The sequence below is a fragment of the Lissotriton helveticus genome, chromosome 3_1, assembly GCF_964261635.1.
Source record: "Lissotriton helveticus chromosome 3_1, aLisHel1.1, whole genome shotgun sequence".
NCBI lineage: Eukaryota > Metazoa > Chordata > Amphibia > Caudata > Salamandridae > Lissotriton > Lissotriton helveticus.
In genome coordinates, this window is record NC_136061.1 from 1,774,188,586 (window position 1) to 1,774,208,296 (window position 19,711).

At 42.5% G+C, this 19,711-nt stretch overlaps 1 protein-coding gene across 2 annotated transcripts in view; it reads right to left on the minus strand.

Annotated features, from left to right (window-relative positions):
- Window positions 1-19,711, minus strand: part of NUDC (nuclear distribution C, dynein complex regulator) — a 133,538-nt gene that overhangs the window by 49,006 nt on the left and 64,821 nt on the right. Inside the window, exons 4-8 of one of the 2 annotated variants that reach the window (XM_078682627.1) lie at window positions 15,213-15,296; window positions 14,917-15,033; window positions 13,313-13,369; window positions 10,951-11,145; window positions 10,063-10,146 (exon numbers count right to left, since the gene is read on the minus strand). In XM_078682627.1, the coding sequence (XP_078538753.1) occupies window positions 10,063-10,146; window positions 10,951-11,145; window positions 13,313-13,369; window positions 14,917-15,033; window positions 15,213-15,296 (537 nt within the window). The remainder of the gene's footprint in view (window positions 1-10,062; window positions 10,147-10,950; window positions 11,146-13,312; window positions 13,370-14,916; window positions 15,034-15,212; window positions 15,297-19,711) is intronic. The other variant, XM_078682628.1, reaches the window with a different exon arrangement.

Here is a 19,711-nt window from a genome sequence, read left to right on the forward strand (position 1 = left end):
TCATGTGGTGGGGTCCCTGAGTCATGTGGTGGGGTCCCTGAGTCATGTGGTGGGGTCCCTGAGTCATGTGGTGGGGTCCCTGAGTCATGTGGTGGGGTCCCTAAGTCATGTGGTGGTGTCTGTGAGTGATGTGGTGGGGTCCCTGAGTCATGTGGTGGGGTCCCTGAGTCATGTGGTGGGGTCCCTAAGTCATGTGGTGGTGTCTGTGAGTGATGTGGTGGGGTCCCTGAGTCATGTGGTGGTGCCCCTGAGTGATGTGGTGGTGTCCCTGAGTGATGTGGTGCCCGTGAGTGGTGCCCCTGAGTGATGTGGTGGTGTCCCTGAGTGATGTGGTGCCCGTGAGTGGTGCCCCTGAGTGATGTGCTGGTGCCCCTGAGTGATGTGCTGGTGCCCCGGAGTGATGTGGTGCAGCAGCACAGAGACTGAAGCTAAGAACACGCAGGGTTGAGTGCTACAAAGCGCGTTCAGTTTATCAAAGCACAGAATGATGGAGCCGGGAAAAAGCAAGGGGAAACATGAAAACACAGGGAGAGTGTATAATGATGGAGGCAGAGAGGGCTGGGGCTTGGACAGCAATAAAGTACGGGGTCGAGAAGGCACTGAATGGGAGAACACAGAAAACACCCAGGGCCAAGGAAGGAAGATGCAAGCACACGGGAGAGCAGGCGTAGACAAGCTCTCGGCATTGCTGTGGCGGGGGGGTCAGGGGGGGAGGGGAGCGGGTGCGCATTCCTTTGAAGTCTGATGCAGGGGAGCAGCAGCCTTTGAAGTCTGCTGGGGGGGGCGGCAGCCTTTGAAGTCTTTGTATATGTTGGGGCGAAGGACGTACTCATTGCTATGCATTGCTTTTGCAAAAATTAGCTGTCATCAAATAAAAACACATTATGTCTGAGGCAAAATTCCATCATCTCCATCAACATCTTAGAATCTCCTAACAGGCTAACTGATCTGGATCTGAGGAAGTACCTGCATGGGCTTAAGCCACCCAATGTGGTATGGATGTATATAAAGGTATGTCTATGGCTGCCATGAGGTAATCAACTTTCCATGAGATTCCATTTATTCTGTTCAGGAAATCCATTGAGTCCCTCAGATAAGATGGGAGATTTGGTACATAGGGGAATAAAGAGATATCCACAAACCCGGACGTATTCTCTAAAAGTAAATATGTGGAACTTACAATTGGCCGAGCGGGTAGATTTACAATGTCCTTATGCACCTTAGGTAAGCAGTATATTGTGGGCCCTAATGGGTGATCTTTCTTGAGCTATCCATATTCTTTGTCATCTAACAAGCCCGTTCATGCTAATTTCTCAATTTTTGATGATAGATGACCATTATTTAATTGGTTAGATCTTTGGACAACTTCTCATAATGTTCCTGGTCATCCAATTGTCTTCTAGCTTACTTAATATATTTTTCAAGATCCATAATGACTATGTTTCTTCCCTTGTCTGAAAGTTTGATTATTATATTCAGATCATCTTAGAGATCTCTAGGGGCTGCCCAATAATGTTTTGTCTTGTTGCCCCCATTATCTCGCTGGTTCCTCTTCTGTTCCCTATGGATTAGTCTGCTCAATCCCTCTATCATTACTTCTTGAAACAGATATATTTTGTTGCCAGCTGGTAACTGTGGACAGAATCTTGATTTGGGACAGCATTTACTAGTTGCTGTTTTATGTTGAAATACAATTTAACTCACAATACTCCTAATCAGAGAGCTCTCCTAAACTTGTTGTTTCATTTGTTCATCATATTCAGCTTCTAGGCTTGAGAGACCGGAGATGGGCCATGTCCTTACTGGTGATCACAGAAATATCCTGAAAATCCTCATTTTTTTCCTTTTCATAATTTTTGTGCAAAATATTTCTTCAAGTTTAATTTTCTGGAGAATTTGTATAGGTCATTTCTAGCCATTGCAAGATCTATTTTCATGTTAGGGCAGAATGTTAGGCCTTTATTCAGTAATTTGATATGTTGATCTTCTAGTTTTTCGAGGTAAGGTTGAGGACTAAATCCTTGTCAATAATAGATGTTTTTACGGTTTCTTTCCTCTGCCCAGTCTTCCTTCTTCTGCCTCTCTTTGATCTCCTTGTTCTTTTAGGCTTGAGTTCGTTTTGTTGAAAGTACTCCTGCTCAGTCTTCTGGTGTTTATTTGCTACAGACACAGCTCTCCTGAAAAATCCTGTTTGGGCATAGTTGTTGAGAGCCTTCGTCCCCCGAACAAAACTGTGAACTTGATACACTGGATATTATAGTTGTTTTCCCCACTGCTTTATCCATTGTCGGTCTACTGTTGAGAGAATCAAACCTTCTTGCAAAGACATATACGCTGCCAGTGGCATAGTCCACTCTGTCTCTATTGAACTTTTTGGCTCTATTTGTTTGTATTTCTTTTTCATGTATATATTACATTTATATTTTCACGGAGAAAACCAAAGGTTTAAGTAACACTTAGAGTTAGGCGAAATGTTCAGTAAAAACATAACGTCCTGAACTCTAACAAGCACTGTAACTCACCAGTTATAGTTATCTCAAGTAACTAGAACTCGTGCACTAAGGTAACTAAAACTTGCACCACCCGCCAGGCACAGTGATAATATCAATGATATCACAGAAGACTTCATGAGTGATCTAATATGTGGCGTAATTAGCAGTGCATGGCGACAGCACAAGTTTTAGTTACCCTAGGTCACTTAGAGCGTTTTTTAGAATTTAAAACAATACATTATTACTGAACATTTCAACTAACTAGAACGTTACTTTAAAGTACCTTTGTTTTCTTCAGTGAATTTCTAGGTTTTTTTGTTGTTTTTTTTAACAGACTAATATTTAACAACTATAAGTTAATCCAACCCCGCATGCAGCCACCCACATGCTGAGCAGGGTGTTGGCTTGTGCATGGCGGGGGTTGAACACAGGGCCTTTTAATAAAAAGGGTCACGTGGACAAAAAAAAAGCTACCCCTATCATTTCCTCACCAGAAGTTGATACGTTTCAGGAATGTGCTACCAGCTAGTTGTAGCCCCTAAAGTTCCAGTTGAACCCCCCTGGGTTAAACCACAACAACTATTAGTAGTAGAGACTGCTAACAACCCGACAAATCCACCTCATACGGCACCTCCAAACCTGAGTTTTTCCATCGCATACTGGAATATTGCAGGCCTAACCACAAAAATAACATCTCCTACGTGGCTTGACACAGCAAAGCGACATCAAATTCTGTGTCTGCAAGAAACTTGGTGCACAACCCCTCTGCATCTAGCGGGTTACAAAACTCTTTTCACCCAAGCAGTACCTGGAAACATGGGCAGACCAAAGGGGGGCCTCACGACCTATATAGCCAACACCCTCCCTCTTAGAGTGAAACTATTAAAGGAGTCACCCATCTTCCAAATCATACTAATCACGCAGTCAACGGAACTTAAAGGAAACCATCATATACTCATAAACTATTATAATAACTCAGGCACTCTGGAATGCTGCTCATATCTAGACGAAATAGCCATATTCTTAACTTCATATCAAAAAGACGATAACAAATCCCCAATTTATTTCATTTGGGGTGGCGATTTTAACCTCACACTGTGCCCAAAGCATAAAAGCGGAAATTGTGGGCTTCAAAATGAATTTGGGAATCCCATCCCTCACTTCGCGCACACGCCATGTGGCAACAAGTTAAATGAAATCCTTTTTACTTTAGACCTCGACTTTGTCAACGAACTAGTCAATCCGCAGCAGGATTATCTACCCACCTTCCATGGGCGAGGTTGCTCTACAACTATTGACTACATCATAGGTTCAAACTCTTACAAAGGGCAACTAACTAACTATGAAATTGGGTCAAACCCAATAAGTGACCATTATTCACTCAGTGTGGTAATCCACTTGGAACAACCAGGTGTATTCCCCGCAAAACTTAGTTCCCTTGATCAAAACTCGATGTCCATGAACAAACTGAATGGGTACTCAATAAAATGGGCAAAGATTGATCCGGAAGAGATGTCACAGAGGATCCTTGGGAAAACGTACCACTGGCTAGCCAAATGCATGACCCTGGAGACACCACCAGAAACAATTGTCACCTCCTTCCTAAGCATTCAAGAAGTAATAAAGGATGAGTTATTTGTCAACTTAAAAAACAAGTCCAGACTCCCAACCACGAGATGGTTTGACACCGCTTGCCGGAAGGCACTTATATCCCTCAAAGAAGCTCTATGCAAGCAACCGAGAGACCCCCAAAATATCTCGCAACTGAGGAAAACTTATAACTCTACCCGGAAAAACCGTAAAAAGCAGATCAAGCAAGAACTTTGGCTGCGCTTACATGACAGTGCTCAAAGGAAAGATAGCACTGCATTTTGGCAGACCGTAAGATCACCCTTCTTGGCCAATAGCAGTGACCCTGACCATCTTGATGTGGCAATAACCGAGGAGGATTGGGTCTCCCATTTCACAAAAATCTTTGGAACACCAATAGATGCTGCACCAAACAAACAGACGCAAGATCTTGAACTGGTGAAGAATAACATCTACCCGATTAATTTACGTTTCACCCTTAATGAAATTATAAAGGCAATCAAGGCCTCAAAAACTGGCAAAGCCCCTGGCCCCGATGGGGTCCCAATGGATCTGTTCTTGCATGATGTCGACTATTGGTCAAAAATAATCACACGGGTCATGTCAGCAGTAGTGTCATCTGGTCTCTTTCATTCATGGTCAACCTCAACACTACTACCCATTTTTAAAAAAGGTGACCGCAACGACCCTGCTTGCTATAGACCGATCTCCCTTCTGGGCTCCATGGGCAAGATTGCAGGTCGATTACTCCTGGACCGATTACAATCTTGGGCCCGGGAGAACAACATCATAACCGACCTGCAATACGGTTTCCAGAAGGGGCTCGGGACCGTGGAACAGGCACTCAACCTCGTCCTCCTGGTAGGAAAATATGCTCGCGCTAAAGGAGGCAACATCTTCCTTGTTTATGTAGATCTAAGCGCGGCTTTTGACTGTGTCCAACATGTAAAGCTCTGGCAAATACTAGCCGCCCTGGGAGTGGATCCCCCGATATTAACCTTCCTAAGGGAACTTTACAGTAACGCAGAAGCTCGAGTACGATTTGGCACCAGAGGTGAACTGTCACGACCCTTCCAAATAACGAAAGGAGTCAGGCAGGGTTGTGTACTGGCTCCCTTCCTGTTCAACCTCTATACAAACGGGCTTGAACAGGCGATGCTGGAAGGGAGCCAGGACCTGCCCCAGATAAACCATCGCCCGATTCCTACCCTCCTGTATGCCGATGATTGTGTAATCTTAGCACGGACCCTAAACCAACTTCAACGGCAGCTTAATAAATACGTAACATTTATGGACTCACTCGGCCTCAAAGTTAACATTAAAAAAACGTTTACAATGAATATTGGCCCCAGAATAAAAGCTCCCAAACCCATATTTATTGACAATAACAGTCTTGAAAGAACCCCGGTGTATCCATATCTGGGCATCTTAGTGGATGACGCAATGAACTGGCACAAGGCAGTGGAAGCCAGAAACCTCCATTTCCGTCGTGCAACTTCTGCACTAACTTCTTTCTCAAGGAAACTAGGCAAACCAGCCCCACCTGAGCTGTTAGCCATATACTACGCAAAATGTCACAGTGTGGCTACCTACGGAGCTGGAATCTGGGGATACGGATGTATTGATCAGCTCCAGGTTACCGAAAACGCCTTTATCAAATACATCCTAGCCCTCCTCCAAAGTTCCCCGATATTAGCCTCGCACCGGGAGCTCGGTATGGAATACATCACCGACACCATCCGATGCCAGCCCATTTTATTGTGGCATCGAATATGGTGTAATACCGAAAGTCATCTAACCCGCTCCCTCATTATTGACTGTCTCGGTCTAACAAACTGGCGGAAAATCCCGTGGCTTAATTACATACATAATTTCTTTAAAGATCTGGACTGCGAGCACTATTTTCACGAACCACCCTCAGTCGAAGACATTTCAAAGAAACAACTAAAGCAAATGTGTATGGGCCACTTGAGAGAACTCCGAAATCAGACAGAGATTATTAAAACGCAAAACTGAAAAATTTGTTCAGTGCAGTCAGGAAAAACTATCCAGCCCTATTTGACATATTTCTTATCGAATCATGAAAAGTTTTTACTTACTAGACTACGTTTCGATCTTTTTTACCGTCTGGTTTCGTTCCCAGAAATGAAGAACTGGTCCCGCAAACTGACGAGATGCCCCTGTGATGGAGCCGCTTTACAATCAACGATTCATGTCGTCCTTTTTTGCAAATACTACAAACTTGCAAGGAAAACATGGATCACTCCTATTCTCCGATCCAGTGGACTCAGACATTCTTATCCAGCACTCTACTATTTACAATCCCCGAAATCCCCTTACGAAGCCAAACTTATAGCAACTTTTCTCAAAGCAGTAATATCAACACGTCGTAATCTTTTTAGCTAAATTAATGTTTTTTCTAACTTGTAAAAACTTTTCCACTGTTTTAAAGGAAAAAAGTTTTACTATATAGTGATTTAACCATTCTGTGATCTTATTGTTTTTTCTTTTTGTATTAAATGTACTTTTTATGATTTGCAATTCGACAAATCGAATAAAAGTTGATGAAACTGAAACACATTATGGTCCTGGGATATATATATATATATATATATATATATATATATATATATATATATATATATATATTATATATTTCAAAGGGGGAGGGGGGAGGTCACGTGACTCCCTACCCAGAGTCTAATTAGGCATCTTTTTATATTAAGGGGGAGGAGGGTTGCTTGGCTCATCTCCCTGAGCCTTATTAGGACCTTGAGACCCCCTCCCCCAGGGCCACTATTAAAATGAAAGGGGAGGGGCCATGTGCCCACCACCCTCCCAGAGCCAAGTTTTGGTCCCAGGGATCCAATTCCCTGGGGCCTGCTGCATTTTTTAGGGAAAGATGGTGCACAGGACCCCCCTGGAACCCAACACCTAGGGCCCGTCGCAACAAAAGTTGCGTGCCTTGGTGCCCACCCTGGGTACTTACCACACTATCGCTGTGAGCCGCTGGGGGAGCCCTAAAGTCACCGTGGCCCCAGTCAGTTCCCCGCATCTAGCAGGAGCCGGCATTGCTCCTGCCAGCAAGGAGCAGCTAATAATGCTGCTCCTTGCGGACGGGAGCAATTTTCATATCTGTTTGCCTGCCCGCAGTGAAACAGATCCAAAGTTCACTCCAAATGGGCAGGAGCATTTTTCAAACTAGCTCTCACTTAGCAGTAGATTAAAAAATGCTCCAGCCAAGCGAGAGCAAACACAGGTTGCCTTGTGCGTAATGGTGCAGGCAGGGGAGCCGCTATGTCCCCAGCGTTGACTTCCCGGGACATAGCCTGAGCGCTTGCCCATGACCATTAATGGGTATGGGGGTGGGTTGGGGCCTTAAAATACTGGGTCTCCCTGGGGCGGAAAGCAGCTCAGGGAGGAAAGCCAAGCAATAGATCTTCTGCAAATCTGCGTCAATTGTTTTAATTTGTTTTCCTAATATGTTTTTGGCCTCAGGCGTTGTCCCTCTGGGACTCCCAACACCAGGAGGTCAAGATATTCCTACTCTGCCCCTTGTGCCTTTTCTTTCCGTTTTTGTTTTAGGACTTTCCGTTTTTGTTTAAGGACTCAAACTGAGTTCAAGTCCTAAGATGGCTGCCACCACTTCCTGTTTGAGGTGGTGGCAGTCAGTTTGAGATCTGCCGGGATCTGCTGAGCCTCCGCGTCCCTTGATAAAGAACGTTTTTGATCATCAATCGGTCAAAAACTACTGAGCAGATTCAGACCAAAACACGAAAGGCATTCTTTTTGGACTTAGATTTAGCTTTCTGCCAAATTTGTTGTAAGTCCGTTCAGCAGTTTAGGCTGCAGCTGTGTCTAAAGTTCCTATGGGAAAAGGAATGGGGAAAATGCATTATGGGCACTCTGCCTTTTTTTCCTCAGCCCCTGCTCGAAAGATCACCCTAAAACTTTCCATGCACATACTAGTAAAAGAGCACTTTCTTTGGAAAGTTCCATGGAGATTTGTCAAAAGGCGCCCAAGTTATCAGTAACGATCCTAACTAGAACTGCCCAGTGGAAAAAGTAGTCGCACTCACAAATTGCAAATATTTTCTTTTGTTATTTAAGAACATCGTCAATCCTCTGCACCTGATGCGTTTCGGTCTTCAATGACCTTGTTCAAAGGTGAAGCATGGCAGTCCATCAGCATTGTTGGCGATCACTAGTAAGTTTGCTCTTATATCCTTTTGGACCTTTAGTGGGCCGCTAAGTGGTTTTGTAGTACTATTGCATTCTGGAACTAGTGGTCCCAAATAGTTTCATTACACACCAAGTTACAAAAAGCATGCTTTCTGGATTAAGATCTAGTTTTCAGCCAAATATGGTTGCCACTTGCGGTATTGCTGTTCAATTTTCCTAAGGAAAATTGCATGGGGAAAATGCATTTTGGCACCCCTCTTTATGCTGCTCCCGCTTGACAGATCATCTCGAAACGTTCAAGGATGGAGCGGAGATGGGTGATCTTTTTTTGGTGGGGGGGGGGGGGGGATTTCGTCAAATGGCACTAAGGTATAGGCAAAACAAAACTATCCAATGGAGACCGCTACCGTCTAATATATATGTATATCTATTATTTTTTAGACCTAGATAGAGCTGTACCAAAAGGTTTGTTTATGCATGAACACCAGACTTAACAAAATATGTTGGAGACTAACACACAAAGTTCAGTTGCACGATGTCTATTGCACAAGTGTGGATTTAGGTTCGGTGGCGGCCAGTGCGACAATCTTTTTTTGAGCCTCCCCCACCCCCCATGACCTCCTTCACCATGGATTCCCTTACTACCGCCTTCCAACAGTACCCCTCATCTGTCCATAGCCCCCTCTCACATCCAAATGTTTTATAGCACTACTAATACCAATTTAGGGTTTCAGAGCGCTTTACATCACACACACTATACAGAGACAAGAATGATAAGTGTATAAATCAGTGTATAGCAAATGTTACATAAAACAACGAGGATTACAAGGAGGAGGATTCACACGTAATCAAGAAGTCGGTGTTTGGCCATGAGAAGCACAAACTCAAGAATGTAAACGTACCACAGTGGTTGGGATTGGCTTTACTAATAAGAATGTATTTCTACCTAACCAAACCTTTTTCAACAACATTTGGATAATGAAAGTCTGGGGGGGAAAACAATGTTCTAACCTATACCATTCAGTTTGCATGCAGCACTTTGATAACAGTTTATAGATCACTTTGATGAGGATTGCAACTTATGAACTGCAAGTAACAAAATAATTTCTGTGAAAAAAGCAGTAACCCACTGAGACCTCCACATGAAATACATTTCAGTTATCTGCGTGGTACACGTTCTTTGCAGCAGGCATATTAGCCCTCTGTAGCAACTTTCTGATGAGTCAAAACTGCCACTAGACAAAACTCCCTTCTCTCTCTCTGGGCAGAAACATTAATCAACAGTGTTATCTTTACATTTTTAAAGTTGCCTGAAAACTGCTGGGCACACAAGGAGCTCTGCAGCAGGTGTTTTTAAACCCATGTTATTTCTAAACACAGCTCCACCCAAGGTCAGTGTCAGGTGCGGTTGCACTGGACGCACCACCCTAAAGCCAATCCTGCTGAGTATCATAATTCCCAAAATGATCTATTGTGCAGGAAAAGGGTGTCTGCTGACATAACACGGCCTACTGGCTATGCAAAGAAGAGGGAGGGGAATAAAGTACCCTAGAGCAGTCCATCTGCAATATAATGATTGCAGGATGGGCACAGGGTCCAAACAAGGTGCTGCAAGCCTCGTAATCCAGCTTCACACTGTCCCTACTAATTGAAAAGTACCAGCTGCCTTCTTGGTACACTGGGTTATGCACCTTCATCTCCCTTCCCACTGCTAAATCACCTTACCTTCAACAGACATGCTGGTAGAGAGGAACCAGAATATGAATTCGACAGTCAGACTGATAGTTAAACTGCTCACCTTTGAGTTTTCTGGGTTTACCTTCTTGGTGTTGATTTCAGGATCTGTGGAAACTATCTTACTCCACCACTCCATTTTATTGATCTGTTGAGCAAAATACCACAATTTTAGTACAAGAGAGCATCTGAATGCTGTCTGTTGACCCTGTCAACTGTAAGGTCAAAACCATGCTACAAACACCTCCAACTCACAAGAGATGTGCATGGGTTATTAATTTGGTCTTCATATCTTACATCATTTCTAGTGGCCATTTCTGATTGGGTTACTGTTGCTCCTCAGGTCTTCAGTCTCCCTTTTTGTCTCCTTCCCCAGAAACACTGCCTCCCTGTGCTGCAAGATGTGCCCTTGCATGTTTCCAGTCTGATGCTGCAGCCAACATGTGCCCTATCTATATGTAAAATCCCAGATTCCACTCCCTTCATCTACTTGGACAGATGCTCTCCCCATGTGTTCTCCTAAATGTAAACTACTTACTGGATTCACACCCCCATTCCCAAAGAGGAGGTGCCATTTAGCTGCACCCCACAATTCTTCCCTCAAATGTTATTACTCCACCCGTCGATGTAACAAAGCAAGATACTCATTTGTCAGACACTATTACACCTACAAGATGTGCCTGCTCGATCTCCCCCTAGGTGTGCCCTCTACGTCATCCACATGGGCTTTGCATACGCTTTCTCAGAGGTGAGCATTCCATAGGTGTGTACCTTCTACCTATCCAACTACCCCAAATAAAGACCCAGTATACTCAACAAGTCTTCGGCCCTAGGGATTTTTAGTACACTATACCATAACCCACCTCCTCCCAGACAACCATATTTGTCTCCCTCCACTCTATAAAGATGCTCTTACCCGTCCTACAACCTAGGACAGGTAGACAGGCCTCACCTTCTCTAGATGGACAGTGATGACTTTGCCGTCCTCGATTACCCAGGAGCTTTCCTCCACCTTCACTTCATTGTAAAATTCCCCATCGATGACTGGAGCCTGGCCCTTGAGGCCCACTTTGAGATGTCGTCGCTGAATGTCCACCACAACGTCCTTTCCCTTTAACCGGAAGCTCACATTGAGGGGTACCACCAACTGGCAGGAATACAGAGATTACGGGCTTACTACACAGGAGAAAACACTTTGCAGTTACTCAATGGTAGTTATTACACGTGTAGGAGACCACTCGCAAACTGAACCAAAATCAAAACACCTGAATCACTCAAAAAAAAAAAACGCCCAAATGGGTTATTTAGACTAGTCCTACTGGCCTATTAGGATTCAGCAAATTCAAGGTGTCATGTATGAACTGTGAAAAAACACGACCTCCGTATTATTTTCAGCATCCTTCCATCGGAAAACTGGACTGACCTCCTTCAGTGCTGGAAAAGGAAGGAGAACACCACGAATACCCATTACAGGATAATAAGTGTAATTTTTTGTTCAGTGTGATGGAACCCAAGTTCAGCCAGGCTCAGAAATGTAACCATGGCTGAAATATGAACTTTAATGATTTTGTCTGTATAATGACAAAGTATACCAAGGTATTTTAGTGTTCGGCATCTTGGAACAGGATAGAAACTGCTGCCACGTGTCTGGAACCTGGAGGGGAACCTCATACATTGAGCAGTAAAACTTAGGTGAGACACTTCTGTGAACTGATCCATCATTACTCAAAGCTCTTACCTGGGTACTATATAGACACAGACTTACAGCTACATAAGGAAGCAGGTGCCCACATAATAACCCAAAATTGGACAACGGTGTCATTCCTAACACAAAGAGCACACATGCTCTACCCTGCTCTTCAAGAAAACAGAAAACAAGACCACCACAAATGGGGTGACAACCCTTGTGGCAGAGTGGAACAACGCCCATCAAGTTGGTCAGATGCTGACCAATGGAAACGCCAGGATCTCTATTAGGACACACACAGACTTAAGGTACTGTTTAGCATCAGCACCCAGAGCACTAGAAACACTATTATTGAGGTTCCCGGTTTTCCATTTTTTTTTTTTAACAGATAAATACAGACTGAAAAACATTTATTTTCTTGTCTTTATTGATTATTAAATGTGGATAAAACCAAAAATTGAGTTGAGTTTTGAGAGCTTCTAAATACGCTCTACCATGACTGCCAGGCCAATAGCGGTGTGGATTGATAGGTATGGGGGTTAAAAAAGAAAGGGATTTTAGTAAAGAGGCTTGAACATTAGTAGATATGCACAAGGTTGATACTGAAATATGCGTATTTTTCATATAAGTGCATTGATTTATCTTCTGCGGGTGTTCATATCGGTTAAACCTGGCAGAAATTTAAGTAGGAGTGCATATTTATTGGTTAAACAAATGTGGAAATATACCAATTTCAGATTCATTTTTTTCATAAAAACCAAAATAAATATGATTAAATACAGATAACATTAGTAAAAAATTAAATATGAATAAATACAGACGGAAATGTCAAAAAAATAAATATCATAAAACCGTGAGCCCTATCTATTATACTGCTGTCATAGCTTGCGAATTTATGGGCAACAAAATCTACTTTGTTGGGGTGAACCAACTTAACAGTGAATGTTGTGACACTATTACATTCAGCAAACTGCAATCGAGATTTATAAGGGAAAAGAGTGACATTATATGTGATCTTTGGTATGGTTGTGCAGCACGGTCACACTCTGTGGATAGTTCTCCTTTCTCTACTCATACCATGAATATCTAAAGCCTCTATGATGCCAGCAAAGCTGTAAGACTTTTTGGACCAATTCTATAACTATACCATCCAGGCATGGTTCCCATCCAGGGTCAAGTAAAATCACTGCTGTCATTATCTCCGTCACAATAAACAGTTTACCAAATGGAACGGATTTAGAAAAACAAACCGCTGGAAACTTGATCTTGTGACTCAGTGTCCACAAACATGCTTACATAAATATTTCACTACCAAGTTGTCCAACCCAATTCATTAGATGCCTTTCATCTTGAAATATTTCCTGCAGTTTATTTTTTCTAGGTTGAGTATTCTTTGCCACGTGTCCTGGGGAGAAGTCTTCCTACTTTTTGAATTTCTACCCACTTAATTCTCAGTTCATCCCTGGTGTTGCATCTCCGTCATCTGCCTTTCTTTTCTACCTCTGCCTCCTCTCTTCATTAATAAGGTTATTGCCCCCCCCAAACAATTTTTTTTCTCCCCTAAACACGTATTCCCCCACCCCACTGATAACTCATTTACCAACAACCCTTTTCTAATCATACTTACTGATTTTTCCCTGCACTGTTCTTTTGTCTCGGAGACCACTGCCTTCCCTTCATCTTCCTGTGTGGGTCACGGTAGATACAGAACAGATTACCACAACTCTTTCAAAATGAGGCTATTTTCCCAAACTAGACGTTATGGTTTAGGTAATTGTAAGAAAGTTATTTTTTCCTTGGGGTTAGGAAAATAGCCGAATTCAAATAAATATTCAACATCACAAAAGAGATTACCTAGCATGGCGTCCTCAAACTGGTGTGCTTTCCAGTTCTTTACCAGAATTAGGTACATCTGGTCTACTCAACAGCAGCACATACTTCAACATTTTATCTACAGCACTTAGGAGTAGCAGATACGGATTTTAGCACAAAACTGCTACACCCGAAGAGGATATGGTCCTTCAACAGGTATTTATAGATAGGTTTTCAGGTTTTCAGGTACTAGTAGAATCCTAGGAAGCTTTCTTTCAGTATGAGAAGCAAAAGTAGGCGATTTGAGAGGGAAAAGCTTTTCTGTGAGAGGAATTCCACCTGCAAAGCTATTGTACTCAAATGGATAATTGTCTTAGAGGTTGTAGGCTCATTATCATCTACCACTAAACTATTTACTAAGAAAATATGCTAGATACGTGTGCCCATTTCCCTAAATCCTAAACAACCAAGAAAGTATCACTATATACTAATCTCAACTCTTGCTACTTTATTAAATTGCTTCTTTAAGACACATCTCTATAAGTATGCCTCGGTCTTAGCATACCTTACAACACAGGCCCAACTGCAATTCTGATCTGTCGTCTGGTATAGGCAGAATCACTCAAACCATTGACTAGCATATCCACCTTACGGTGACTTCTATGTGAACAAGCATTGACAAACCCCAGATCTTGATGATTGTTTTATTTAATGAACTGCAACATAGGTAGACCAGAGTGCATTACAAAGTTTTAAGCAATCCTTCTGCCTCGAACCTTAATGGCACAAGTTTGGCAGGCAGGGAATGGCATAATCACACCACTGTGCTGTATGCCACAAAGGTGCACAGATATACGACACCTTCCGTCATCGGTTTAATCGTATCTTGACTTAAAATCCTATAAGCTACTCTGAACAACGATTCACAAACTGTGTAGTAAAATGCTTTTTCCCTATACATAAATCTTGTGGCATATCAGTCAAATTATAGACTCCCATCAATTCCTGAATTTGAACAGCAAAATGAGTGGTGGGGCAAATTTCTGTGTCATTCCCAAGTATGGTTTTAAAAGTTTTCATGTGCATCTAACATATAATATGAAATCATCATGGCTTTTTGAAAACTTTCCTCACAATCCCCTCTCCACCAACCTTCAGAAGCATACAAAGCATTTATGCTGGTACAAGCTAATCATGGACATTAAAGAACTTGCATCAATGTTCCATGATAGGCCACTACCCCGCAAGGCACATTCCTTGCCTCAGTATGCAAAAGAGGAGACAGAAACTGACATGAATAATCCACAATAGCGGGGTCAAGTGACCAAGCAGTTAAGCAAGTCATCATACAACGACTCACTATCCTCAAAACTAAAGCTATAATGCGCAGTCCCTTCAGTTTGAACCCGAAATACTCACATCCACCTCAGCGAGTGTCTGTGTCCATCGGTAAAGAGGCAGGTCAGCACCGTTGCCAGTATTTGGCTTCAACTTCCCCTTTTCTTTTTCATCTTCTTCTTCCTCAGAGTCAGCCCCCTAAAACACACGAGTTAGATAACTGAAATCCCAGAAGGACGCCTGCCAGCAGGAAAGATGCTCTCTGGTCTACATGGGGCAACAGTGCTTAGTTAAAGGCAGACCCAGCCTACTCCTATGACACACAAATAGGCTGAAATCTTAACAAGAGATACTATTCAGTCACCCAAAGCTTTTACCGATTTGGTTTCTGGGTCCTTGAGCTGAGTTGGAGTGGGAGTGGTGTCATCCCCAGATGCCTGTTGACGCTCAGATGCCTTTTTCTAAAAATACATAAACAGACAAGAAAACACAATCATTAGGCATATCAGATGTGGGGGTTCCTGCATCCCCAGTACTGAAGAGGCAGATCATAGCAAACAAATAAGTGAAAGTACTAACAATTTGCATGTGTAGCAACTAAGATAAAGATAACACTGGTCAGGCGAGACTTCGAACTAACCCATGGGTTCTTTAAATGTCAGCCGCAGTGAGAGCTGGAAGTGGTGACAACAGAATACTGAAGGCTACTTAACAAGATGTCATGCAATACTTGCAGCTCGGAGCCTTTAACAAACAAGACCACTTTGTTACAATGGTAAGAAGTCCATTATGCCACCCAAGGCAGTGTGAGCATTTGTGGATATCTCACAAGTACCACAAATGCAGCTTTTCAGGGGCAACATTACAGACTTTAGCACAGGCAGATCGCTTCAATATCAAGAATCTGGGCTTCAAAGACAGTAAAAACACATTTCCCTTAATGAACAAACATCTTGTTACTCTTTAACTGTTGTTCCCAAACGTTGGCTTCTGGTGACTTTACTTCCATGAATCAAGTTTCTCTAAAATGCCAGGAAACGATTTAACACAGCAACTTTGGGAAATTCAATGTTGGAGCAAAGAGTAATACAACTTTAATTTGCAGGAAGACATAAACAGAGGCCTAAACTTAGAGGTAGGACAGCGCTTTACAATACATAGTTAAATAGCCTAGAAGATGGGGAACTGTAATATAGGATAGGACTGTTAAGAAAAGGAAAAAAACTGGGACCATCCATAGAAAACCAGAAAAGCATTTCACAAATAAGCATGGATGTGAACAGCTGAACAGTGATGGGGTGATTAAGGATAAGTGCTCAGGGTAAAGCGAAGTTAATTTGGGAGGAATAATGACAACATCAGGTTGATAATGGGGAGCAAGAATTTGGAAAAAAGATTCAAAAAAAGATTCAGGGAGGTGTTTGAGGGTTGAAGAATGTTATTATTTGGAGCTGCATCGGGTTTTATGGAAGAACGGACTGAGATTAAGTCTTTTGGTGCAAGGGCCAAAAAGGATAAACACGGGGGAGCAAAGTAAGCAGCAGAACAAAGAATGACAACTCCTCCAAACAGTAGACAATTAATTGTTAGGAGAAGAATGGGAACGCTGAGGAGGTGGCTGGACAGCAAGAAAGGGGAACTTTGGTAATAGATATTCAATAAATCAGAAGAAATTATGCGATTGTTGCGCCCCTTGTTGATTTGAGATGAATCTACTTAGAGGTGGCCGTTCTATGAAGAGGTGCGTGGTAAGTAGATCTACTGAGTTAAGTCTATGTCAAGAGCGCGAGACATTCGATATACTTCATTTGATAGCCCTTAGGTTATCAAACAACTAGCAGTCTTAATCGGCAAGTTGTGACAGGAATGTTGATATCTGATTTAAGGATGATTTAATTGGACAGACTGGAAGGATTTTTATTGAGAAAATGGAAGAGATTTAGGAAATTCGTACTCCGTTTTATTGTCAGCATTGTAGCTAGGGAATGAACTGTTGCTGAAAATCAGTGAATAGCATGAACTTTGAGAAGGAAGTCCTACTTACCAGGGAACGGTGTCCAAAATAAAAGTTACGTCACAAGGGAAATTTACTGATATCTTGCGTGGATGTCGTTTGACAGAAGAGGCAAAAATGGAAGGTCCCTTGACAAAAAACACACTATGATTGCACTGGAACATTCTTCTCAAAATAAATGAATGAAGATAAAGTAAAACAATAGGGGCTAGTAAAGATCCGCTGTAGAATCGGGGGTTTGGAGTTCTAATCCTAACTTTCACTTTGACAATAACGAGTACTCCTTGACAAATCACCATATTTCGTTGTGCTTCCAAAATCCTGAGCATCAAGCACCTGCCTGACCCACCATTTAAAACTAGCATTGGCACAGCCAATAGCAGTGCTTCAAATGGGCCGGTCCCCGCTGGTACTGAGTACCAGCGTTTTTTCATTTTCTCCCCTTGAATGCCAGCACTTTTCCTAGAACAAAGAGTACCGGTACTCATGGGTCATGGCTTCGACCCAGGCAGCACTCTTCATAATTCAACTGATACTTCGGCAGTGCCTTTAACACATACTGCACAGATTTAAACACAGCAGCTCTTGTAACCAGGACACAGCATGAGCTACTCTGGAAGTCATCAGGGCGGGGTTTGGCTGAAGGTTAAGCATATCCTTTGATCTTTCACAATGGGGACAGAGTGGGGGCTGTGGACAGAACAAAATAACATTTACTATCGCTTTTACCATCTTAAACCATTGCTACTCAACTGAATTGCCTACATGCATGTGTAAATAATGAGTGATCTTGTTACCATACTCGCTGATCCCTATTTTATCGACTTTGGACGGACGGTAAGTTCAGTGAAACATGTGATTTGCTCTTTAAACAGAGATGTTTGCAGCCAGGGTTAAACCACCTGGGCTTACAAGCCACATGGATGTACATGGCTGTATTTTTATCAAAAGCCAGTAAATGTGTTGCATGGCTAGTTATGTGCAGGTTCTTCACAGTCATGGTTGCAATTTATTACATACTGTGATCGAATGCCGAAAGCAGGAAAACAGAAATGTTCTCATTTATTTTGCACTCCCAGGTGGTCGTCTGTACAAGTTATTTTGATAGAAGCACAGAAATCACATTTAATTTGTAATAAGCCCCATCTCCTAACCAGGACTTCGTATCATTGGTCATATTTCAATTCATAAAGACCATCTTGCTCTTTTTAAAGTGACTTGAAAGCCTATTCCCTTTCTTAATATTTATTTCTTCGACAATTGCAAATGCAAGAATACATTTGACATTTAGTATAGTATGTACATGAGGCATAGAATATAAATTATTAGCCGATTTAACACACATGGCATCATGGGGTGCATTTTTATAACAGAGTGCAGCCAGATCAGCCAAGTAGATACTTTATTCTCTCCAATATCACATCTGCAATATGTTTACTCTGTCCGCCATTCCTTTTCAACCACATAATATGGAATGTTGAAAGGCTGAGCCACCAACAGCAATATCGCCAGTGTCTGTGTGTCAGCATTTCTCCTCCAGTTGCAGTGAGAGAGAGAATATGCGCTCACTAAAGTTATATAAAGTATGTCTCTTGGAAAGCAACTCTGGTTTCCAGGTTTGACAGAAACACCCACTAACAGCAAGAATGAAAAGCGCACCCGATTTGCTCGCTTTTTGCATCTGTGCATTCACGAATAGTGAGAAACTGGAAGCTGAGGCCCTTCTCTTAAGTAAGCAAGCTAGGGACATCAGAAGTACCGATAAAGTGAATAACTGTGGAGGTTAATGCACTTGCTAGAAAGATCCGTGTACATTATAATCAAAAGTTCAACTTACCATAAAAATGCATAGAGGATAATTGTGTCTGCTGGAAAGCACAGCATGTAACATGCAAATCAAAGATTTGTTTTTTATGTAGATAGCTCAGATTATTACTGTTTTTGTTGCATGCAGCCTTGTGTTACCCGCAGGTCAAAAGATAACATCCTTGTAATATATCTTAGTGAGTTATGACCCTGCAGCAAGGACCTGCTTCCAAACAACAAGGCATATATTTAGAACCTCACTGTTTTTCCCCTCAATATTTTCTCATTTCAAGGTTGCTAAAAACGGTTACTTATTAGTAAGTCCCACATATATGATTTATATTGGACAGATACATCCGACATTCTAACAATGCATGCAGATTTCTTGCATACAACCATAGCAAGATCAAAAACCTAACCCCATCCCTTGTTCCGCCTTAGCACCGCCCTAGTGCACGCCCTAAACTCCAGCACACCGCTCTTTTTGGTGAGTATCTGGACTTTTTTCCCATTTAAAGCACTGGCCAATTGATCTCGTCTTTGGGACCTTATAAGTGTTTAGCCATGCAACACATTATCCTCGGTGCTGTGCCGCCAATAATTGATTAGCGATACAAACACTACACAGTGGGTCATGCAGTATGAGGAGGAGTTGGTGGAGATGCAAAGAGATTTGTCAGTTCTGAGCGTGACACAGGGGTGACTGAATCCTTTTTGTGTGGCAGTGGAGGGAAGGGGGATTGAAAGAACTGTGGGAGAGATGCAGGTTGTCAAATGCTTGCTGTGCTCGCTGAAAAAGATACTTGTTCTGGTAACAAGGGAAGGCGGAGGTGGTTAGTGTGGGGAGTAGTGAGTTGAGTTGTCCTGCGTCTCTGGACATAGCAGCGATGGCTGAGAGAGGGAGGAGTTAAGGTGCAAGCTCAGGGAAGAGGATACGCTAGAAGGAGAGAAATATAAAGGGAAGATGAACACGGCAGAAAGCACAAGTGTAAGAGGGAGAGGGGTGAGCAGGAAGGAGGCAGAAGTGTAAAAGGTTGAAGTATGTAAAAGAAGGAG